The 23,567-nt window shown below is 51.4% G+C and overlaps 5 protein-coding genes across 6 annotated transcripts; 3 read left to right on the forward strand and 2 right to left on the reverse strand.

Moving 5' to 3' along the window:
- Positions 1-118: 118 nt before the first annotated feature.
- spata45 (spermatogenesis associated 45) lies at positions 119-727 on the forward strand. The gene is made up of 3 exons (XM_076015289.1): positions 119-496; positions 589-628; positions 670-727. The coding sequence occupies exons 1-2, from the start codon at positions 250-252 to the stop codon at positions 606-608; spliced, it is 267 nt and encodes an 88-aa protein (XP_075871404.1). The 5' UTR covers positions 119-249; the 3' UTR covers positions 609-628; positions 670-727.
- Positions 728-2,757: 2,030 nt separating this feature from the next.
- Positions 2,758-4,483, forward strand: nsl1 (NSL1 component of MIS12 kinetochore complex). The gene is made up of 6 exons (XM_076015298.1): positions 2,758-2,984; positions 3,411-3,483; positions 3,585-3,706; positions 3,819-3,873; positions 3,960-4,027; positions 4,159-4,483. Exons 1-6 carry the CDS (start codon positions 2,811-2,813, stop codon positions 4,372-4,374), a joined length of 708 nt encoding a protein of 235 aa, XP_075871413.1. The 5' UTR covers positions 2,758-2,810; the 3' UTR covers positions 4,375-4,483.
- A 2,716-nt stretch (positions 4,484-7,199) lies between these two features.
- On the reverse strand, positions 7,200-10,255 carry atf3 (activating transcription factor 3). The gene is made up of 5 exons (XM_076015296.1): positions 10,100-10,255; positions 9,165-9,432; positions 8,962-9,069; positions 8,598-8,863; positions 7,200-8,552 (listed from the first exon to the last, which is right to left on the reverse strand). Exons 2-5 carry the CDS (start codon positions 9,429-9,431, stop codon positions 8,444-8,446), a joined length of 750 nt encoding a protein of 249 aa, XP_075871411.1. The 5' UTR covers position 9,432; positions 10,100-10,255; the 3' UTR covers positions 7,200-8,443.
- Positions 10,256-17,472: 7,217 nt separating this feature from the next.
- On the reverse strand, positions 17,473-21,837 carry pex3 (peroxisomal biogenesis factor 3). 2 transcript variants are annotated; one of them, XM_076015300.1, is made up of 12 exons: positions 21,614-21,834; positions 20,605-20,736; positions 20,394-20,475; positions 20,238-20,281; positions 19,967-20,091; positions 19,813-19,879; positions 19,650-19,704; positions 19,404-19,536; positions 19,252-19,322; positions 18,992-19,114; positions 18,759-18,855; positions 17,473-18,636 (listed from the first exon to the last, which is right to left on the reverse strand). In XM_076015300.1, the coding sequence occupies exons 1-12, from the start codon at positions 21,684-21,686 to the stop codon at positions 18,553-18,555; spliced, it is 1,086 nt and encodes a 361-aa protein (XP_075871415.1). In that variant the 5' UTR covers positions 21,687-21,834; the 3' UTR covers positions 17,473-18,552. The 2 variants fall into 2 exon arrangements, with proteins under 2 accessions (XP_075871415.1, XP_075871414.1); XM_076015299.1 differs by having other exon boundaries at positions 19,650-20,091; positions 21,614-21,837.
- Positions 21,838-22,173: 336 nt separating this feature from the next.
- adat2 (adenosine deaminase tRNA specific 2) lies at positions 22,174-23,493 on the forward strand. Its single transcript, XM_076015307.1, has 6 exons — positions 22,174-22,377; positions 22,575-22,679; positions 22,776-22,926; positions 23,011-23,117; positions 23,237-23,309; positions 23,384-23,493. The coding sequence occupies exons 1-6, from the start codon at positions 22,306-22,308 to the stop codon at positions 23,410-23,412; spliced, it is 537 nt and encodes a 178-aa protein (XP_075871422.1). The 5' UTR covers positions 22,174-22,305; the 3' UTR covers positions 23,413-23,493.
- The last annotated feature ends 74 nt before the right edge of the window (positions 23,494-23,567 follow it).

Here is a 23,567-nt window from a genome sequence, read left to right on the forward strand (position 1 = left end):
ACGTGCTGCTGGTCTGTTAGGGTCACATGATAGAGACAGAGAAGCAGAACTCAGGTGTCAGGCAGGTGTCCTCAGGTTTCCATCGCCTGTCTGGGGGGGGGGGGCTGAGCCCGACACCTCTGAACTTCCTCCAGCGCCACCTGCTGGAGGCTCAGAGAAGCGGCAGCCGTCCTCAGGTTTCCGTCGCCGCGGCAACCCTGCGCAGCCACACTGCCGGTGGAGACCAGGACCAGGACCAGGACCAGGACCATGTCTGCTGGCGAGGACGCGGCTCTGCTGCAGGTCAACCTGCTCAGGGAGACCTGGTGTCGGCTGGAGGCGGAGCCCCGGGGGTCCGGGAGGTCCGGGAGCCAGAGGAGACACTTCAGGGCCCACCTGCAGACCAGCCCGGTTCTCCTGGACGCCCTGACAGGCCGGGAGCAGCGGCGGTGGGCGGCGGGCAGGCCGGCGCCCCCTCCTGGACCCCTGCCGGAGAGACGACACTTTGACGAGAGCCGTAAGGTTTCACGCAACAAGAACGCACAACTTTGGACAACACGTTGTTGTCTTCGTTCAGTGAAAGTGTTTTTCTTGTGTGTGTCCATCCAGGCGAGTCGCACCTGGCGTAGAGGCCCGAGCAGCAGCAACAGACACACACTGACACACACTGCAACAGCACTGACACACACTGACACACACTGCTGGGATTCATGACTCGTGCAATCTTCATGTTTTACTGCCACTTTCTACGCAAGAGATGAAATGAATTTAAAAAATAAACATGCTTTTAATTTGGCAGAATGGAACTGACGTGTATCCATGTGGAGCAATCAGCAATAAGCCAATGGCCAGGCGCTGTTAGTCTGAAGGAATAATTTAATGACTGCATTATCAGAGCTGATGGATGAGAAGATGCAATAAAATGGTTCATCACGGCGACGCGACAACGACGCATCGGCGACGGAGAGCAGACCGGAACCAACAGGAGCAGCTGAGCAAACTCATGACGCTGACGGCGTTTGTCAGAAAACTCCTCTGGTTATGAGTCAGAAAACTCTGGAAACTGAGCCGCTGTTTGAAGAGACGTGGAGTGCGTGAAGTTCTGGTGACTGACGGCAGCCTCTGAGAGAGCGGACCTGGAGGCTCCTCCACTCACCCACTGCGAGGTGTGGGTGGTGTAAAACTCCACCATAAAGTGTGAAACAGTGCTGATGAAGGAAGAGTCAGAGTTTAACGACGGAGAACCGGGGTCAAAGGTCAACGCTGACACGCTGGAGAGAGCTGGGAAGGGTGGAGGTGGCGCCGCCGGGGAAAATAAAAATGGGCAGAAAGAGAAGACCTTTAGTGAGCCAATAGAAGGCCGTCCTAGGTGGCGCTATGAGCACCATTCAAATGTCCATATTTCAAGGTTTAAAACGCAGAAGCTGAAGTCTGGAGGCAGACGGAAGAACATCCAGAACCACAGTCCTTGAGATCTCAGTCCGCTGCCCCCTGGTGGTGGGACTGAGGCCCAAACAAAATCTCCTGAACCAAAGGCACTTTGTCATTTTATATATTCATCATCTCATGTTCTTAAAGTTCATTTCAAACATTTCATTTTCCAGTCTTCTGTCTCTCAGCGCTGCTGCTGGTCTGAGGTCCAACCTCCACGAACCCCAGAGCGTTGTGATCTGTAGACCGAGAAGAATTTGTATTTTCAGTGAGGCCTTTGCGCTGACACAGAAAAAAGATCTGTTTGTCTTATCGGTGAGTCAAACCAAACACTGACGCCGAGCAGGAAGATCTTCAGTACAGAACATTGCCAAAGTCTGAACAACCTGAGGAACCCTGGAATCTTACAGCGTCGGATTGTTGGGAGGGTTTTACATTTCACGGGCCTCTCTTGAAAACAGGCCTGTTTTTAAAGGGGGGGGCGGGGCCTCGGAGGCCCTCTGACAAAGGTCAGAAGGTCACCTGGAGAAGAAGGTTCAGGCTCCTTCCAGTGAAACACGTGAGGAGCTTAAAGTGAACCTCAGTCACTGATTATGTGAACGTGAACTCAGTCATATTCTACACACGCCCCTCCCCTCTCTGAAAGCCCCGCCCACTCTGGAAAATATATCCAACCGTGGATGTGGTGCCCAGTGTTTTCCTAACCCGAGGGTGGCGCTGCACCACTGTGGACCCCCCGGCCGCCAGACCCGGACCACTGAGAGGAAGGAATTCCACAGTTCACCCCCTGAAAACAAAATGTGATGGCGACCAGCTGAGAGCAGCTGCACGGGAAAATGTCAACGCGGTTGTTTTTTTAATGAAAATTCCCTCAATGCAAACAAAGTGACTCATTGGAAAATAAACAGAAATCAGTCAAGAGACAGCAGGGCCAGCAGGGAGTATTTACAGAGTCAACATTAAGGAGGGCTTCCTTCATTTCAGAAAATGTATTTTGTTTTTACTAACCTGCTCTTGGTGCCACATTACTACTGAAACGTCACCTCAGTGATGTCAGTTTTTCTTTAAGTTTCTCTCCCTTCGACGACTCAAACTGTGTTGATTCGACGCTTGTACCTCGTTTTAAAACTATGATTTTGCGGCTGCAGATGTTTCACCTCCGTTCACTCTCAGTTTAGCCGCCCCGACACAAGATGGCCGCCGATGACGATCCAAAAACTTCCGCACTTCCTCTCTCGATTCCTGATTGGCTTAAGCGCTGGCGCTGCGCGACACTTTAGCCAATCGGGAACGACGAGCCGATTTACCCCGCCCCCTCTCTGTCGGGGAAAGTTTGGGCAGACGGACCAAGAAGTCGACGTCACTTCCGGGATAGCGAGCACAAACGTTTGGCGGTAAAGATGGACGACGGGCAGCGAGACGAAGCGGCGCAGGATTTCAGAGTTCGAGCGTCGTCGAAGAGGGAGGTGAGCGAGCGGCTGGACCGCTGCAAAGACCTCCTGAGGACCGCCATGGACGGGCAACCGGAAGTGGACGAGGACAGCAAGAGGGTTGTAGTGCAGGAGCTGCTGGCGGTAAGTGACGGACCAACAACAACAACAACAACAACAATAATAGGTAAACTACAGACAGTGTTTGCAAGAAGAAAACGCCATTTTATTTTATTCTTAAATAAATCATTAACTTTCATGTAGATTAAATCAGCGAGTATTTCAAACTTCAAACTAAAATCCTTCTTCTTTTCTTCTTATTCGCTGAATAAAATAGTTCCACGTTGATGCGACAGGGGGTGACACTTGACCGTTTTGTAAAAGGCGAGTCACCCTTGTTTTGCCACAGTGTCAGGACTGTTGTGTTTTTGCCATCTGGAGGTTTTGCACACTTGTCGGGGCGATGGAAACGCAGCTGGTGACTCGCAGCAGTCACAAGAGTTTCAACAAATGTTCTGTTTTGCTGAACTGAACTGAAACTGGAGCTGAAAAGTGTGTTTATGCTCGCAGAACTTTGAGGCTGCAGTTACGGACAACATCCTGGTGGGGGTGCAGTGCTGGGACCAGGCGCCTGACGAGGAAGGTGATTGATCACCACCTCCACTCTGAGGAGTTGTGTGTTCTATAATATCCTATGATATACTGTGTGTGAGAGCGCCCCCCCCCTGTGCTTGTTCCGCCCAGCTGCAGACGTGGAGGCGGAGCTGGACGAGCTGCTGGTGGAGGCCACCTGGAGGCGCCGCACCTTCCCCCGGCAGATCGTGCCTCACGTGGTCCACGGCCTCAAGGCAGAGCGCAAGCTAATGGTGGGTGGGCACCGGGCCAGGAGGTGGCGCTGTGGGGGCAGCCGGGTCTCTGCTGGGTCTCTGCTCCACCTGCTGCTCTGTGCTGAAGCTCCTGCTGCTTGTTGTCTTCCAGGAGCTGCTCCAGGAGAGGGCGCCACCTCTGGAGCTTCCCACTGACCCCAGTCAAGGTCACCAGTTTGGCTTCAGATGATGTGGACTGAGGGCAGGTTTCAATGTAATCTCATGATTCTACTTCCTGTTTGTGTTGTGCCAGAGAGCCTCATGAGGGAGCTGACAGCAGCAGCTCCAGGGCTGGTGAGGCAGACGGCTCAGGCCGTTCAGGTAACACACACACACACACACACACACACACACACACACACACACACACACACACACACACACACACACACACTCATCAAGGTAACACACACATACACACTCACTCACTGTGTCTCTGTCTCCCCCTGCAGGCCATCAGGACTCTGCAGCTCCAGGCTGAAGGTCTCAGTCAGGTCCTGGACCTTCAGCCCAGCGCCGCCTCGCTGCAGGTCCACCACGAGGTCTTGGGCACCGGCAGCCAACCAGACGCCTGCAGGCCATCTGAAGGTGGAGCCGGCGGGCACAGGCAGCCAATCAGGAGAGCCGTAGAGGAAGCGGCGGCCGCCGGCGTCTACGGATGCATCTAGTGGACCTGAAAACATCGTCAAACATATTTATTTTTGCTTGTCATGTCTGTAAAATTCAGATTTTTCTTCATAATAGATTAAAAAAATATATAATCCATGTGTAACTAAATATGTTGTGTGTTGTTGTGTTGCTCTCTGTGTTTGAATCCTACAGCATATCAAGTGATTATTAGAGGAAAATAAACCAGAAAAGACTCAAACAAAACACCTCAAGCTTTTCGTCCTGTAAGAGTGAAAAATTCAAACTATTCCAGATTCTTCCAGTCACCACACACACACACACACACACACACACACACACACTGTCTGGAGGAAAATATCACCGCAAAGCACGAGCTGAGTCTCACGTCAAATTCTCTGACGATATGGTTAAGAAGGCACAGAAGCTTCCTGAGGGAAACTCGAGAGAAACAACCTGCTGGTTTCCCTCTACAGCGCCACCGCTACTGTGTGGTTTGCCAGGTGTACTGCAGCGCCCCCCTTGAAGACCCAGGCCAGCTCTTCGCTACCTCAGCAGGGCCACCGACATCGTTAAAGACCCTCCTCAGTCACCGCTGCCGCCAGCTTGTTCACCAGTTGCACAAAACCAGAACCAACAGACCCAGAACCAGATCTGTTCCCCGAGCCGTCAGCTCTTTAAACACACAAACTCACCGAGGAATAAACAAACAAACTGATGCAATGTCAACCATCCTTCTGTAATACCTGAGTGCCACTTCAAGTACTGCAACATTTCATGACTTATTTTATTATTCTATTTATTTAATCTGTATATTCTTGCTATATTTTATCTGAGTTTCTGTTCTATAATGCACTGGATGGAGCTGCTGCTGCTGCTGCTGCTGCTGCTCCCAATTTCGTTGTGTGCACTCGTCATTGTCTCACACGATGACAATAAAGGCTTTGACAATTTGATACCGCAAAGAAAATCAGACGGGAGGCTTCAAAGTGCCGAGCCAGTTGCAAAAACACACACCAAACACATCTTAGATCATAAATAAACCGCGGCAAAGAAACTAAATGGCACAAATCCTGGTTAGCTAAACTAGCATTTATCGAGCTACACTGTAGCTAGTTAGCGGGAGCTCATGTCAAACGAGCTGCCTTGATGAGTGACGATGATCACAACTTTGTCGTGTTGGCAACACTGTGGATGTGAACTGAAGAGCTTCCGTGAATGGCGGAGTTTCTGTGTGTGTGTGTGTGTGTGTGTGTGTGTGTGTGTGTTCACTGTGTGATTGTGAAACGGAATGAACTCCGGGCAAAATACACACCCGAGCAAACAGTGCGAGACGCACGTGCACTTGTGAGGAAGTGCGGAGGAGCTTCTCGGGAATCGAGGCGTCCCTGCATCTCCTCCGCGCTCGAGGCTCTGCAGTGTCGACGGCTCCTTCAGACCTCGTCAGAGGCGTTCATGAGGCAACACGCAACCGCAGGCCGATCGCACTGTGCTGCCACCTGTAGGCGGCTGGTGTCCATCATCAGAACCCCCGCCCACACACACACACACACACACACACACACACACACACACACACACACACACTGTTCAGTGTCCTTGACTGGTATCCTTGATGGTCACACCAGGAAAAGGTCTCGCTTGAAGAAACCCGAGCAGCAGCAACAGCAGAAACTCCTGCCGCTCTCTCAGGAGGAACTGATGACAGAAAAAACAGAAGCAGCAGTTTTACTTCCTGGTTCATCTCCACTCCTCATTGGCAGACAAAACTTCCTCCTGCTTCACCTCCCACCTCGTGATTCGCTCACCCAGCTCGTCTCTCAGAATGCACGTGACCTTTGACCCCCCCCCCCACGACTGGTTGTGGTGTGACGCAGCGTTACATCAGACCAGCGCCGCTTGCATCCACTTGTGACTGAGTTTCATCAGTTCCTCCATCCAGAGGATGACAAAGCATCTTCTCACCTACACACTGTGTGTGTGTGTGTGTGTGTGTGAGTGTGTGAGAGAGAGTGAGTGTGTGTGTGTGTGCGTGTGTCGACATCGACAGTTTCAGGTTTCTTTCTCATTGCGGTTGAATCTCAGAGTTAAAGGACTCGCAATCTGAACCACCTCCAGTAACGTTGACTTCTGCGACCTCTGTGACCTGCTGACTCCAGGGAACGGCTCTGGCCTCCGGCTGTGTGAGAACCTGAACCCTGGACTTCCCCTAAGACAGAAACTGGACTGAAACTCGGAGTTGTTTCAAGCAGTTTGTTTTGAAAATGATTGGTCAGAGGTTTGTTTGAGGGAGGAGCCTGGAAGGAACTTCCTGGTTCACACACAGTGCACAGGGTCCGATCGTCCCTTGCCAAGGAACTCACCAGATGGGGTCCTGCTCATCTGACCTCTGACCTCCTGCTGGGCGACAACAGAAAAGACTTCCTGCTCCTGCCGGTGTTTCCTCCTGATGTTCTGCTCAGTTCAACTGGACCGGTCCAGTCCTCAGACTGACGCCGGCTGGCACGCTGTCACGTCATCTCCTTCACCACTAGGTGGCGTGGTTCTACCCTCCACCATCAGACCAGGAAGTGGCTGCTGTGTGAGTGTGAGGAGGCCACGCCCCCCCGACACGTCCAGTCCTGTTCCTCACCCGCCGGTTCAGACCAGTTTAGTCCAGTCTGAACCAGTTCAGACCAGTTCAGACTGTGGTTTCTTTTCTTGTTCATGTATCAAACGGTTCTCTAATATTTAAACTTTCTCGCGGCTGAACTTTCACATTCATATTGGGAAAAAAAAAAACTTGGAAGTGTGTTTGCATCGCTCCAACAGTCTGATTGGACGAAAACCAAACAGTTTGACTCACAACAACAACACGGAAACAATGTTTGCAGTTTTCAGTCATTTTAATAAACAAAGTATCAAAAACAAAATCTGACAGACAGACGGACGGACGGTCATGACAGTGCAGTCGACCTCTCGACCCTAGCGGGCTGTGACACACACACACACACACACACACACACACACACACACACACACACACACACACACACACACACACACACACACACACACACACACACACACACACTTGTTCACTTGTAAAGTGTGTCTCCAGTGCGGCTGCAGTGACACACAGTGTGTATTTGTGTACAGTTGCGTCGTCGCTCTTGATATCAAGTCCATCAGTTTTACTGTGTCACATGGTCAACACAACATGGTCAACACAACATGGTCAACACAACATGGTGACGGCGCTTCAGAAGCGTCTGGAAGCCTCGACTCCGCCTCAACTTTTTTTTTTTTTTTTTAATGGCAGCAGGTCAAAGGTCAAGACCAAAGAATCATTTCAATTTTGGCCGTTGACAAAAACAAACGACAACGCGAGACGCTCCACACTGCCACCCGGTGGCCACTTAGTGTCCTGACAGCAGCGAGTCTCTGCAATCATCATCATCATCATCATCATCATCATCATCATCATCGTCGCTGCTTCTGGTTCACGTGAGGAGAAACTCTTGTGCTACTGTGTTTCTCCGTCCCAACAGTCACGAAAAGTCGTTAATTAACAACGTATAATTAGTCGTTAATAAGTCATCGACTACCACAACGACATTTGGCTGCTAGCTACGTGCTAGCTGGCTAGCGGAGGTCCTGAGAGGTTAGCGTTAATGTTAGTGTTAGCAGCGAGTTGAGCCGTCCAGATCAGAGGAAGGTTTTGCAGTAGTTGCTCAATAAATAAAACACTTTAGAAACGCAAATATATACACGCGTGTATACGTTTGTACGTACTTTTTTTTTTTTTTTTTTTAAGTCATTGACTTCTACCTTTCAACACAAACTCTCTCACACACTGACGCGCACACACACACACACTCCAAGCGCCTGGTCTACACAGTGTAAATAGAACATCCCAGACAGTCAAAAGGTACAAAAACACAAAAGTATTCGCACAATCCAGCGAGTCGGTGCTCGTCAGAGTCCCAAAGCAACAACAACAACACAACACCACTCAGGCGGAGGTGACGTCGCTCCACCGCCTCAGTGTAGCAGCTTGGTGGCGTCGCTGGAGAGGCTCCGCCCCCTCAGAGAAGCCACGCCCCCCCCACCCTCTCAGATCAGAGAAGCTCATAGGTGGCCGGCACAGTGGACGTGGTGGAGGGAGAGGAAGGTGCCCTCCAGAGGCGGCGGGGGGGAGCTGGAGCTGGAGCTGGAGATGGTGGAGGCGGAGCTGCAGGTGGAGATGGTGGAGGCGGAGCTGGTGGGGTTGGTGGAGCTGCAGGTGGAGATGTTCGGGGCCAGGCTGTGCAGCTGGAAGCAGCTCTCCTGCAGCTCCCGCAGCTCCTGCAGCTCGCTGGCGAGGTCAGTGGCCAGGTCAGGGGTGAGCAGCGCCCTCTGGTGGCCGTCGGGCGAGCGTCCCTGCTGCGCCCGCACGATGCAGGTGGGCCGGTGCAGGTTGAGCATGTAGACCAGCTGCTGCTTCTGCTGCTTCAGCTCCTCGATCTGGGCCTTCAGCTCGGCGTTGACACTCTCCAGCTTCTCCGACTCCTGTAGGGGGAGGGGCAGGGGGAGGGGCACGGGGTCAGCTGACCGGTCACCTGACAACCTTCTTCATCTCCTCCTCCTCGTCCTCCTCCTAGACTCACCTGCTGCAGCCCCTCCGTCTTCTCCTTCTTCTTGTTGCGGCACTTGGCGGCGGCGACCTTGTTCCTCTCCCTCCTCCTGCGTCTCCTCTCCTGCTCCGCACTCGACACCTGACAACCACAAACGACAGGTGCTGCTGCTCAGTGCTCAGTGCTCAGTGTCTGGGGCTCCGCCTCCACCTCCACCTCCACCTGTCGCTACTCACCTCTCTCCTGGCGCCCCCCTCGGGGCGGCCGCGCGGTTCGGACGGCCGCTCCGAGCCGGCGGAGCTGCAGCTGCCGTCCGAGCCCTCGGCGGCTGCGAGGGCGGCGGAGCGGCGCCTGCTGTGGATGGCCAGGCGCAGCTCCTCCTTGACCACGGGCGAGAAGTTGGTGAAGTCGTCCAGGGTGAGCGAGCCGGGCGGAGACAAGCAGGGCACCAGGGCGGAGCAGCTGATGTCGGCCAGCGAGGGACCCGGGTGCTGGAGCATCATCCTGGACCGCAGAGACACAGGAAGACACCATGAAGACACCATGAGGACACCATGAAGACACCATGAAGACACCATGAGGACACCATGAGGACACCATGAAGACACCATGAAGACACCATGAAGACACCATGAGGACACCATGAGGACACCATGAAGACCCAGCAGGAAGCAGAAGGTTCCACTACCGGAGCCTCAGCGCTGCTTCATCCTCAGCATTAAAGACACAAAGCTGTTGTCAAGTTCTGACCTCACCAGAAGCTTCACAATAAAACGCTTCGGTAGTTTCACATTTGTGTGTTCTAATTTTGTTTCACCAATTTAGCATTTCATTCTCCTTTTACAATTGCGCATTTTGCGGTACCGTTGTGTTTGAACTGAGTTTCATTAGCGTGGCTGTTATTATGTTTTACTCTGGAAGGCACCGTAACAATAATAACAAAAACAAAAACAATAATAATAATAATAATAATAATAATAATAACAATAATTTCCAGTCTGAAGCGCCAGGTTTCATCCACCTGCTTCAACTCGTCTCAAAATGAAACTTCCAGAACCGCCGGAGCTCCGTCGGCGCTCCAGGCGGACCGGAAGTGAGACTGACAGCAGCCCGAACTTTCGACTCCCTCCGGCGGCCGGAGCGGAGCCTCGAACACCGGCGGGACACCTACCTGTCTGAGTCGGAGTGAAGTCACGTGAAGTCAGTGGAAGGAGTGGAAGGAGTGAGGAGGCGGCGGCGGCGGTAGTTGAGTTGTAGTTGTACTTGTAGTTGCCGGTAGTTTGTCTCTTTCCTGCCGGAGGCTCCGAGTTGCGTGTGCGGCAGCCGAGTTGCATCACACGCTTATGTAGCGCCCGGTTGTGGGGCGGGGCTTGGTGACGTGGCTGAGATCGTTGAGATGGGAGGGGGGAGGGGGAGGGAGAGGAGGGGGGAGGGGTGACGTCATCCTAATAATAGAAGGCTTACCCTGCGATGATGCAACCGAGTGGAGCTGCTGCTGCTGCTGCTGCTGCTGCCCCACAAACAGGCCACCTCCCCCTCTCCCCCCCACCCCCTCCCATCCCCCCTCCCCTTCTCTCTCTCCTCTTCCTCATTTCTTTCCTCCTTCAGGATTCTTTCTCTCCTTATTTGGAATCTTCAGCCTCCCTCCTTCTTTTCTCCCCCCCCCGCCCACCCGGCCTCCACTCCTCCATCACACTTCACTCACTTTTTTCACCTCTTTTTGTTTCCTCCTTCCTCCTTTTTTACTTGTTTTTAATGGTCCTCCTTCATCCCTACTCCGCTACAGTGTGTGTGTGTGTGTGTGTGTGTGTGTGTGTGTGTGTGTGCGCGTGTGTGTGTGTGTGTGTGTTCCAAAGTTCCAGCTGGAGGAAGGAAGGGAGGGAAGCCTTCGGGCCACTGGCCAGCAGCAGTAAAGCAGTGAATGATCAGCTGATCAGCTGATCAGAGGGAAAAGACCACCAGCTGGAGGTGAGAGAGTGAAGAGGAGGAGGAGGAGGAGGAGGATGGAGAACAAGATGAAGATGAAGATGAGGAGGAAGATAAGCTAGCTAGTTAGCTCCTGCCATGGTGGCGGTGTGTCTCTGCTAGCCTCCCGCTATAGTGTTACACTGCTGGTAGCATGTTGCTAATGCTGTCTCAGCCAATGATCTTCATCCTGATGATAACGTCTGAAGATGAGAGGTTCTCCTCCTGCTGCTTGATGGTTGATGTTGATGTTTCAGTCTCCTGCTTCCGGTTCTGGTCTCATCGGCGCCACCTGGGCCTCCTCACCAGTAGCTTCCCTCAGCTTCCTTTGTCTTTGTTTTTGTCAATGACTAGAAGGCTTTTATGTTTATGCATAAATTATATCATTAAATGACACATCAATATTATATATTTTTCAGTTTTCTGGCTATTGTTGTTGTTGTTGTTGTTGTTGTTGTTGTTGTCAAGTCAGGAGGTGAACCTCCTGGACGTCCTGCTGGGCTGTTGAAGGTCCAAACAACAAGGAGAACCGAGATGGTGATGGAATGATGGGAACTGGTGATGAAGCTTCCAGTTCCCCAGAGAGAGAGAGAGAGAGAGAGAGAGAGAGAGAGAGGGGGTGGGGGGTTATTTCCCGGAAAGAAGGAGGCTGATGTCACCACCACCTCCACCCCTCCCCTCCTCCCCCACTAGAAGATGAGCAGGTGGAGCTGCAGAAACCTTTCATCTGGAACACTGATGAAAGAAATTGAATGAATTCTGAAAATGACTGTTTTATTTTATTTTATTTTGTAAATCGCTTTATTCTGAAAATAATAATAATAATTAAAGAAATGTAATCAATGTATTTTTTTTTTTATCACACTAACTCTATTTTGATTGCAAAATTAAAGCAGAAATAAAACAAAACCGCGGGATTCCATCGCGACTCTTCAGTCAAAACAAACCGCTCTATTATTTCTATTTCTATTTCTATGCTCTCTTTCTCTGCCTCCTGCCGGTGACGTCATCCTTTCCGGGAAGCTGCCGCTCTTCCTCCTCCTGACTCGGCTCACGGGGACTCCGGGAAACCCCTCTCCCCTCCCCTCCCCTCCCCCCGCTCCCCTGCCCCCCCTTCCCTGTTCTGCTGCACTTTCGCTCCCGGAAGGTCCCGGATGTTGCAGCAGCAGCAGCAGCAGCAGGTTCACACACCGCAGCCTCACAGCCGCAAGGTTGTGGGTTCGATTCCCCGGAACTCCTGCATTCGGCTGCACGGAGGGATTGGATCCGAGCAGCGGAGAACCGGAAGTGGGCTGCCGCGGAACCGTCGGAACGCGGCGGCAGCAGCAGCAGCAGCAGGACTCACTGGCGCCCCCCTTCTGCGGAGCAGAGGAAGAAGGATTCAGAATCAGATCAAAGCAGAGGGAAAATACTAATACTAATAATAATAATAATAATAATAATAATGAAAAAATAAAACATGCAGTAAAATAGAAATTATAAATCAAAACAAACAGTTGCTTTAATCCAGCCTCCAGTGACAGGAGGTTCTGGCGCTGCTGAGTCCAGGTCCAGGACTCCGAACCAGCAGGTGACCTCTGACCCTGACTCAGGGGTTGGTCATGTGACATGGCTGCTGAACTCTGACCCCCAGCTGGTGTTTTGCACCCAGATCCAAACGTGTTTGTGTTATTGTGATTCGCCTCCAGATCAGATGGATCTGAGTCACTGAGTCACTGAGTCACTGAGTCACGTTGACTCCTGAAAACAAGACGCTGCAGTGTTGACCTCTGACCTGCTGGCGTCCTCGGTGTCTCCGCTGTCCTCTTCTCACTTGTGTTTATTTTCTATCATTATTTTTTCTCTCCGGTTGTTTTGCTGCAACTCAAACTGAAGTCATTGTGTTGGAATTGTGTGGCGCTGTTGTGTTGTTGTGCAGTCACCCTGAGGGTCACATGACCTCTTGCATCACCAGCGCCGCTTTCCTCTCTGCTGTGAACTTCTCACTTCCTGCTTCCTGGAAAACAACATTCACTGCCTGGAGGCTCCAAGCTGAGCAGCCAACAACAGCACACTGGGAGGACGTTCACACACGTCTAGAACCAGAACCAGAACCTGAACCTGAACCAGAACCTGAACCCAATCAGAGCCCAGTTCTTCCTTCAGGCCCTCGTGAAGTGATCATCATCAGAGTGCAGAAGGTTCTGGAAGGACGGAGATCTTTCCACTGGAAGTTCTCTGTGTTTTCCGGCTGGGTTCCATTCAGCTGCACTTCCTGTGGCTCGGCAACAGAATGAAGCTGCGCTGGGGTTTTTCTGAGGCAGTGAGGAAGTTTGGAAATTCACTCCAGCAGAAGCTTCCGGAACGCCGACATGCTGATGATCCCACCAGAGGAATTCATCCCAGCCAGTAGGACCGCTAATGCTACTGCTACTGCTACTGCTGCTGTTACTAATGCTACTACTACTGTTGCTGTTGCTGCTGCTACTAATGCTACTAATGCTACTACTACTGTTGCTGTTGCTGCTGCTACTAATGCTACTAATGCTACTACTACTGTTGCTGCTGCTGCTGCTACTAATGCTACTAATGCTACTACTACTGTTGCTGCTGCTGCTACTGCTACTAATGCTACTACTACTGCTGCTGCTGCTGCTGCTGCTGCTGCTGCTGCTACTGCTGCTACTACTACTGCTGCTGCTGCTGCTGCTGCTGTTGCTGCTACTACTGCTACTAATGTCAACACAACAACAGTCATTGTTGCTGTGTTGCTCTGAGCACCTCGGGCTGATTTCCCTTCCAGCCGTCCACCACCGCTGCCACCAGGTGGTGTCGACGCGGAGAATGTGGGAGGGATTTCCCATGATCCTCTGCCAGACGGCCGCGTTCGCTCACGCCTCTGTTTGTGTTGACGCGGCTGTTGCCGCGGCGACCGCCACGCCCAGCAGAGGGAGTGGGGAGCAGACTTTGGGCCGCATTCCATTCCGAGTCAGCCGGACGATTCCAATTATTCCGTTTGTTTTTTTTGTTTTTTCAAGGTGAAAAAGAGAGAGGAAAAAAAACCCCGGATTCAAGTCAACAGCTGAACTTTGTCCAACAGTCACACTCTGACGACGGCGTTCCTCTCCAAGAGACAGCAAAGCAGGAGCGCGACTGAACGACAGAAACGGGACGCGGCCCAGGATTCCCAGGACCTCCGGCCCGGCCCGGCCCGGGGACCCCTAGTGGCTCCACGTGATGTCACACCCGTATTTTTAGAGCGTGTGTAAACTGGGTTATATGGCCGGGGCAGCTGCCACACACACACACACACACACACACACACACACGGCAGTGATGACATCACAGCCGCTCTTTATTTGTCTGAGTTATGCAAAGCGTCATGACGCCGCCGCTGTTAATATTAGACACTTTGGTCACGCCTGACACACAACAGCGACACAACAGCGACACAACAGTGGCATTTAGGTCGACAACCGCGACACTGTCGCTTTTAATTAACGCAAAAAAACAAACACACAAACTGGTGGTCGGAGCAGCAAAATTCTATATTTTGTATGATTTGACAGTAACGAGGAAAAGGCGAAAAAGATTGTTTTTTTTTTTGTCATACTTTATATTATTCTCAGAACTGTAACACAACAACAATACACATTAACGCACATCACTCAATGGAGGTCTGAGCAAGGAGAGAAGATTCAAATTAAAAAGTCTGGAGAAAGAAGGGAAAAAAAGCGGGATGATAAATCAAAAAAAATAGACACTCGTTTTTAAATTGAATTCACGACGCTGAATTGAAAGGATTGAAAAACATCACTGATGAATGAAAAATGAAAAAAAAAGAGAAGGGATTGCATTTAAAACGCGGTTCAAAAGTGAGAGGGAGCTAACGCGACAGAGAGTGAAGGTGCTTCAGGTTAGCAGGTTAGTGGCTAAGTCACGTAGCTTAGCTCGTTAGCCTCCCAGTGAAACGAAACGTGTGAGTTTCTGACCTTTGACCCCGAAGTTCGGCCGCTGCCGTTAAACTTTAACTGGGAGCTTCACGTCACGTCACGTCTGCTGTAAACACACACACACACACACACACACACACACACGCACACACACACACGTACGCACACGCACACTCTGCTGACTGACTTCCTGCTGAGTCATGCTGACGCTGCCGCAGCTGCAGGTCATGTGACCAGAAATGTTTGGCGGCTGGGTTTCATCACATCATCAGCTGGTTTCTCCGTCACTGATGTCAGGGATGAAACTGCTCGTCCTCCGTCCCTCCGTCCCTCCCTCCCTCCCTCCGTCCCTCCATCCCTCCCTCCGTCCCGAAAATCGGGAAAACAGAAACGTGAAGCTCCAAAATAAATCAAAGAATCAAATAACAACGCTCCAGAGTCCCTGGAACCTGTTCAGACTCCTCAGGCAGGTGTGGCTCACCTGAGGGCCTTGGGCGACCCCTGCTGGTCAGGCCGAACACAAGCAGGGTTAAACAGACTTCTCAACAGGTTCATCCCAACTAATTAGTCTTAGGTCTGTTGAACTGATGTATTTCCAGTGTATTTCCAGTGCCAGCATCCTGAGTCGACTCCTCCTGGACCTCTGGCTCACTCTGGACCAATGAGAGGGCTCAGGTGAGATGACATCACCCCCTCCGATCGGCAGTGTGACCTCAGCCTGGATCATCGTGCATCCCAAGCCGGCCTCCCGGCGGCGTCCAATCAGAGGAGGGGGCGGGACGTCAGGTAACCAGGCCTGACAGCCGGGCGGCCAATGAGGGTTCAGATTACTCCATGGTGTGTGTAGGGAGGGGAGCGGGCGGGGGGGGAGGCGGGGGGGTCGGCTCAGAAGTGATCAATAATGAAACACACACACACACACACACACACACACACACACACACGCACACGCTATCTCTGTCTGCGAGTGATGACGGCCAGAAGCGGAGAAATCAGAGATGGTGTGATGATGTCAGCACTTACCACTGTGTGTGTCTATGTGTGTGTGTGTGTGTGTGTGTGTGTGTGTGTGTGTGTCACTCCCAGAATTAGTGAGTCACAGCTGATACTGTGGAAACATCTTCAAAACAACAACAACGACATCATCAATCTGATAAAGTTCATCATGTGACGTCCAATCAGTTCCATCCTGATCCCACCTTCTGATTGGCTGAGCCAAGAGTCAGCTGGTCAGCTGGTCTGCTGCCCAACTGGAATTTATGTGAAACCAGGAAGAAGTTCTACCAGGATGCTTTACAGCAGCAGCTTATCGCTTTGTTTTGACCCAGGTGACGGGCGTGTAAACACACACGCACACGCACACGCACGCACACACACACACACACACACACACACACACACACTGTGGTGGCTAGTTTATGTATCACCGCAGGAGGAAACACTGTGTGAACACAGTGACTTCACACTCTCAGGTGGACGAGTTTTATGAGCAGTACTACAGTCGGCCACCAGGGGGCGACAGTTGTTCTCAAGTGTAAACAGCTTCCAGCAGTGAGTCAGCGTGTAGACGCCACTGTTCTGGGAGGTCGAGTCCAATTCAGGGGAGAGAGAGTCGACAGTCCTGCCGCCTGATTGGTCGGAGTGTTCCTGTCCTGTTGAAGTGGGCCGTTCTTCATCATCATCATCATCACCATCACCATCATCATCACCATCATCATCATCACCATCACCATCATCACCATCATCACCATCACCTTCTTCATCATCACCATCATCATCACCACCACCATCATCATCATCACCATCATCATCATCATCACCACCACCACCATCATCATCATCACCATCATCATCATCATCACCACCACCATCACCATCATCATCACCATCATCATCACCATCATCATCATCATCACCACCACCATCACCTTCTTCATCATCACCATCATCATCATCACCATCATCATCATCATCACCACCACCATCACCATCATCATCACCATCATCATCACCATCACCACCACCATCACCATCATCATCACCATCATCATCACCATCATCACCATCATCACCATCACCATCATCACCATCACCACCACCATCACCATCATCATCACCATCATCATCACCATCACCACCACCATCACCATCATCATCACCATCATCATCACCATCATCACCACCACCATCACCTTCTTCATCATCACCATCATCTTCATCATGAAGTGGTGATGTTGCCTCAGTTCATCCATCATTCAAACTGCTAACAACCATCACATTATTGATCGTTCAGAACGGAAGTAACGGCTCATAAAAAGCAGGAAGTCCCGGAGGAAAAACTCCACCTGGGTTCTGCTTTTCCCATATTTTGATCTCATTTGTAAATAATTACGTGTATAAAACAATGCTATGATGATAAATGTATTTCTTCCCTGCGCTCTGAACTCCCACTATCAATAATGGAGGCGGTGACATCATCCTGGGGTGAGTCAGAGCCGCAACTCGACCTGGATTATTCTTCTCCCAATCCGCCTAATCTCCTGCTGGCCGCCGCGGGGCGGTGCGCCCCCTGCTGGCAGGGACCCGTCAGCGTTCACAGGTGAAACCTCCGATACGTTCACGCAACAAAACACAGTGGCAAAGATCGTTAGGAAACTTTTCTCTTTATTTTCCCATGATTCCCTGCTCCGCCCCCCCCCCCGCGGGGCTGTGTCATTATTTACATTCTTCCTCCCGTGACTCACAACCAGGAAGTTGCTGAACGTCTCCTGAGAGGGGAAAAGTGTGACGTCACCTGCTGGCGGCGTGGAGGAACGACGCCGTTAAAACGGTCAAAATAATCACGAGAAAGAAAGAAAAAAATAATAATAATAACAAATTCCCGACGCGACGCCTTCAGCTTCCGCCTCTGACAACACACCGGCCAATCGTGACGTTTGACACGCAACAGGCGGGAAAACTTCAACAACTTTAACAAGAATATTAATGATAATAAACGGGATCAATACGGGCGAACAGGCCTGGTGATTAGTAATCAGTGTTTCTGGGGGTTCATTCTTGATGTGGTCCACCTGCTGCTGTGTGTGAGTCAAAGTTTCCTCCGACACGAAGCAGGAAAACTGCAACATGAGAGGAAACCTGGAGAAACACCGAGGGAGAGGAAGATCTTCATGCCGAGCACAAACAGAGACAACTTGTAAACATTTTCAATGCGACAGAAAACTATGAGCAGGAGGAGGCTGACACCTGCTGGACTGAATGGGAACTACATTCAGTCCCGCCACTAGGGGGCAGCATCACTTGAAGCTGTTTGCTGACGGTACCGACAGTGACGCTTGTGATTCAGTAGATGGAAAAAAAAAAAACACATGAGCGACTCGTTTTGAGTCACTGAATCGAATCAGTCACATTCCTGTGAGTCTTTGCCTCTGTGTTAGGTGAACAGGTGACTTCAGCAGTGAATCAGTGAGCCGTTAACCTGCTGGCCTCCAGTCAGAGGGTCTCACTGCCCCCCGGTGGCCTGGGACACTCTGGCTTCCACTGGACTCCACTTCCCAGGGTGCACTGCTGCTCTCAGCCACAGCAGGAGCAGTCTGTAGTGTCAGGAGGGGCGTGGCCACAGTCTGATTGCTCAAAACTAAAACAAACGACAAACAAAAAAACCCAGGAAGTTCCTGTCGCTGCGGCGGCCAATCACAGGTGCAGCTGCTGCGGCAGCGGCGGCCAATCACAGGTGCAGCTGCTGCGGCGTGCTGAAGGTCTCGTAGACGTTGGCTGCAAACTCCTTCACCTGCTCGTTCAGCAGCAGGTCCTGCAGGAGACACCAGGGACCATCAGACAGACAGACAGACAGACAGACAGGTGTGTCACCCTGTGTGTGTGTGTGTGTGTGTGTGTGTGTGTGTGTGTGTGTGTGTGTGTGTGTGTGTCCACCTGGACAAAGTGACTCGGCGTCTCGCTGCAGATGCTGTTGATCTGACCGTTGATGATGGGGACGACCTTGGCCAGCGGCAGACTGACTGCAGACAGACTGCACACACACACACACACACACACACACACACACACACACACACACACACAGTATTTCTAATCAGTTGTTTCCTGTCGACAAACCCAGCAGGTAATCATATCTCTCTCTCTCTCTGTCTCTCGCTCGGACTGACCTGTCAGGTGCGAAGCAGAGGGCGGAGTCAGTCCGCGGCGGGCGGAAGAACTCGGCCAGGTTGTCGAGGAGGCGAGAGAACCCTCGGTTCAGGCAGGTGCTGAGGACGGTGCTGAAGTCTGGACTGGAGCCACGGCAACACACACACACACACACACACACACACACACACACACACACACACACACACACACACACACACACACACGGTGAGAGCTAAGCCACGCCCACCCAGCAGGTGCGAGGGGGCGGGGCCTCTACCTGTCCAGCATGTCTCTGGTCTCGTTCAGCAGCCTGATGGTGGACGAGTCGTCTTCCGTCAGCCCCACCGCCTGCACACAACCAGCTGCCGTCAGTCTCCCTCTGTGTGTGTGTGTGCGTGCGTGTGCATGTGTGCGTGCACGTGCAGCCACCTGGTCGGCCAGCGCATCCTCGTCGGCGGCCAGCAGGTAGCGCTGCAGCGGCCGCCCAGACTCCACCTCGGCTCGGATCCACGTCAGCTGCTGCTCCAGCTCCAGCAGAGACACACTCTGCTTCAGGGACACACTGCAGGAGCAGGCACACACACACACACACACACACACGCACACACACAGACACACACACGTCAGAGAGCAGCTGACTGGTGAGTGAGGAAGACGAGAGGAGACCTGCAGTACCTCGCCAGAGAGCCCTGCACCGCCTGCTTCACCACCGAGATCAACTGGATGAGACCTGCGCATGCACACACACACACACACAGAGTGATGTGACCTGACTGTGTGTGTGTGTGTGTGTGTGTGTGTGTGTGTGTGTGTGTGCGTGTGTGTGTCTCCACTGCACCGTCTCCCAGCAGGTGCTGGATGCTGGACAGGTACCGCTGCTGGACATCGGGGGGCGCCAGAGGATTCTGAAAGTTGTTTTTTTTTAAAAAAGAAAGAAGTAAATCTCTTCTTTTGCTCTTCATGGGTGAAACTCCTGGAGCAGCGCCCCCTACCTGCGTGCTGCCGACCGTGCTGCTGTTGTCCAGGTACAGGTAGCCTCCGATGACGTTGAGCTGGACCCTCAGCAGGACCACCAGCATGCAGGTGCTGTACACGGCCACCAGGGTGCGTGTGAAGCCTGGAGACGGAGCCGCAGCGTCACAGACGCACAACCAGCAGCAGAAACAGCCACACACACACACACACACACACACACACACACACACACACACACACACACACACACACACACAGAACCGGGTGTTTGTGGACCAGAAGACTCACTGATGATCTTCAGGTCCTCCCAGATCTCCAGCTTGTTGGCCGGCCTGGGGGAGGGGGAGAGAGAGAGAGAGAGAGGGAGATAGAGAGACACGATTGTCTTATATGCATGTGCTTGACAAGACAACAACAACAACATTGTGTGATTCACTGACTCACTTGGTTCTGAGCAGAGCCGTCAGACTGTCCGAGTCCAGCTGGGCACTGATGGCCTCCTTCAGTGACGGCAGCATGGACAGCACTGCACACACACACACACACACACACACACACACACACACACACACACACACACACACACACACACAATCATGTTCAGGTAAAAAATGACCAGACCAGAGGTCAGAGGTCAGAGGTCAGGCCTGCTCACCAGTCATGTTGCAGGTCCTCTGGTTGCTCTCGAAGTGGAACTGCCGTCGGGCCTGGGCGATGTACTGGCTGGCCTCCTTCTCCTGCAGCTCCCGCAGCTTCTTCTGCGCATACTGGCCCAGGAAGTAGACGCCTGGCAGGCAGGAAGTGATGCTCATCACAGTGTCAGATTGACTCTCAGTCACTTGACTCGTTGAAGACTTACAAACTTTGCACATGATGATACTTTAACATCGAGGGTCTGCATTTCTGTAAACTTTGCAAATGATAAATAAAGTTTTTTTTTGGGGGGGGGGGATTTACTTTATCATCACTTTGACGACGTGTCTGACACAGTCACTGTGTTTGCCATGACATTCACACATCGAGTGTAATAAAGTCAACAACAGTAGCGTCGTTTCTCATGACCAGTAAATGAAACGACTGAACATCAACATTAGACACATTGACACTCTCATGTTGACCTGACTGCTTTGCCAACTGACGTCAGCAGGTGAATCCAACCGTCACCTTTTTTTCTTCTTCTTCTTCTTCTTCTTCTCCTTCGCTCGCCCTGATCAGGCTCATGCTAAGCTAACGAGCCAGACTCCGTTCAGAGTCTTCTGACACTTTGAGCAGAGTCCACTTTGCTCTCACTCAAAGATTCGAATGAAATCTGAGTTAATCACAATATTCAGTATCCATTCATTCATTCATTCATTCATTCATTCATTCCATGCCCACTCATTTTAACCACCAGTTTCTTGGTGTCGAGCTGTTTTGGGGCTGTTGCTTGATTGAACAGCAGGAATGTGTGACAGTTGTGGGTGTTTGTGTTGGAGCCCAAAAGCCGAGAGATACTTTCCGACCTTGAACATATTTAAAGACACGTGAATATGAAGGGGTCTCCCGTGTATAACGCAGGAAAACTGCAAAGAAAACTATTTCCCCTGTACTGTCAGGCCTCCCTCTCTCTGTATGTGTGCGTACCAGAGTTTAGCATCCGAGCTAACAAGCTAACAGCAGCTTACCTCCGACTACAGCTCCGGTGAAAATAAACTTCCGTTTATGACGTTTCACAAAGTTCCAGATCGACGAGAACATCGTTATAACTTATAACGGGCAAGACGTTTAAAAACTACAGTTAAAAACAGTATATTACTGCGTCACGACGAACCACGGTGCGACTATTTAACTGACATGTTAGTGACTTCCAGCATGTTAGCCCCTCCTAGCTGCCATGCTAGTTGTCAAAAAGTTTCGGGGTTTGTAAACACAGTAACTTCCGGTTCATTTTTTTTCTATATGAGATATTGACTTCCTGTCTGATCTAATATTCCCAATAAATATAACGTCGTCGTCAGTCATTATTTAATTTATAAATATATCCATTTTTGCATATTCATTTTGATTTAATATATCGGAACATTTTCTTTTCGACCATTTGATCAACCTTTACTTTGAATTGTAACACATCGTTTCCGGTTTATATCTAGTTCAAAACCGCTTGCTTAATGTTCCAGTCCATCGATGCTTCTTGATGCGTTCATTAATGTCTTAAGAGCACTTGGGTCGCTCGACTAGTCATGTCTGGAATCCGGTCCGTCTGGTATTTTCTTCCCCCGGCTGCCGCAGCTCATGTCGCTTCCTGCTGCTGCGGCAGCATGACATAAAAACAACAACACACAACCAATGTAACGGCGCGAAACGAGCCGAGGTCGTCATGGAAACGGAGGAGGTTTTTTGTCCGAGTGCAGAGGACATCGAGCGGTGGATGGACAGCGCCTTCGACATGGTGGGTGGGTCGGACCGGACCGTGCGACTGCAGCTGGGATCCATCAGCCGACATATTTTACTTTAAAGTAAACACTTCCAACTTTGCAAAACTCACAAACTATCCGAAAAATATCCCACATAGTTTTTGTGTGTTTTGCCTGAGGTGATAAATGTCAGTTAGTTGTCGTGTCTATGTTTGTGTCCACCGGGCTGCAGGCCAGAGAAGCTCTGCAGAACGGAGAGGTTCCGGTCGGCTGCCTGCTGGTCTACAGGGACCAGGTTGTGGGCAAAGGGAGGAACGAAGTCAACGAGACCAAAAATGTAACTCCAGTTTTCCCCGAGTGTGACACCTGCTGACGCTGCTGGTAGTGACGTCAGCCAAATGAAGGTTGAGATAAAAGTTGTGTGTCCTTGCAGGCGACCCGCCACGCCGAGATGGTGGCCCTGGACCAGCTGCTGGACTGGTGCGGCCGCTGCGGCCTGGATGTGAGCGCCACCTGCAGGCGGACGGCGCTCTACGTCACCGTGGAGCCGTGCGTCATGTGCGCCGCAGCCCTGCGGCTCTTCAGTATCCTCTGTGTGTGTGTTACTGGCCTTGTGTGTGTGTGTGTGTGTGTGTGCGCGCGCGTTACTGGCCTTGACCAGCTCTCAGAGCTCCCCCTGGTGGTCTACGGCTGCAGGAACGAGCGTTTCGGAGGCTGCGGCTCCGTTCTGGATGTTTCCGCCGCGGAGCGACTGAAGAGCGGTGCTGCGTTCAGGGTCCGTCTTCCCCTGCGGAGTCTCAACGCTGCTGTGTGCTTGTCGTAAAGTCCCAAAGTGATTAAGGTTCTCTCTCTCTCTCTCTCGCTCTCTTGTTCTCTCTCCCTCTCTCTCCTCAGTGTGTTTCGGGCCACCGCGCAGAGGAAGCGGTGGAGATGCTGAAGATGTTCTACAAGCAGGAGAATCCAAACGGTGATCTTTTTCTTCCTCACCTCAGTCTTCCTCTTTCTAAACATCTGGGATATACATTTTTTTCTTTCTTTCAGCCCCAAAACCCAGAACACGGAAGGACTAAAGACATGCAGGACCGATCAGCTGTTGTCTCCTCATTTGTGTTTTCATTTTTATAGAATAAAGTCAAGAAATAATAAATACACACAGTCCTGTTGTTCCTCATCATTTAGCCGCTAGAGGGCGAAGGAGAGCAGCTCAGTCAGTCATGAATTGCAA

This window comes from Nelusetta ayraudi, unplaced genomic scaffold, assembly GCF_046127955.1.
Source record: "Nelusetta ayraudi isolate G7.1 ecotype Tasmania unplaced genomic scaffold, CSIRO-AGI_Nayr_v1 ptg000185l, whole genome shotgun sequence".
Taxonomy (NCBI): Eukaryota; Metazoa; Chordata; class Actinopteri; order Tetraodontiformes; family Monacanthidae; genus Nelusetta; species Nelusetta ayraudi.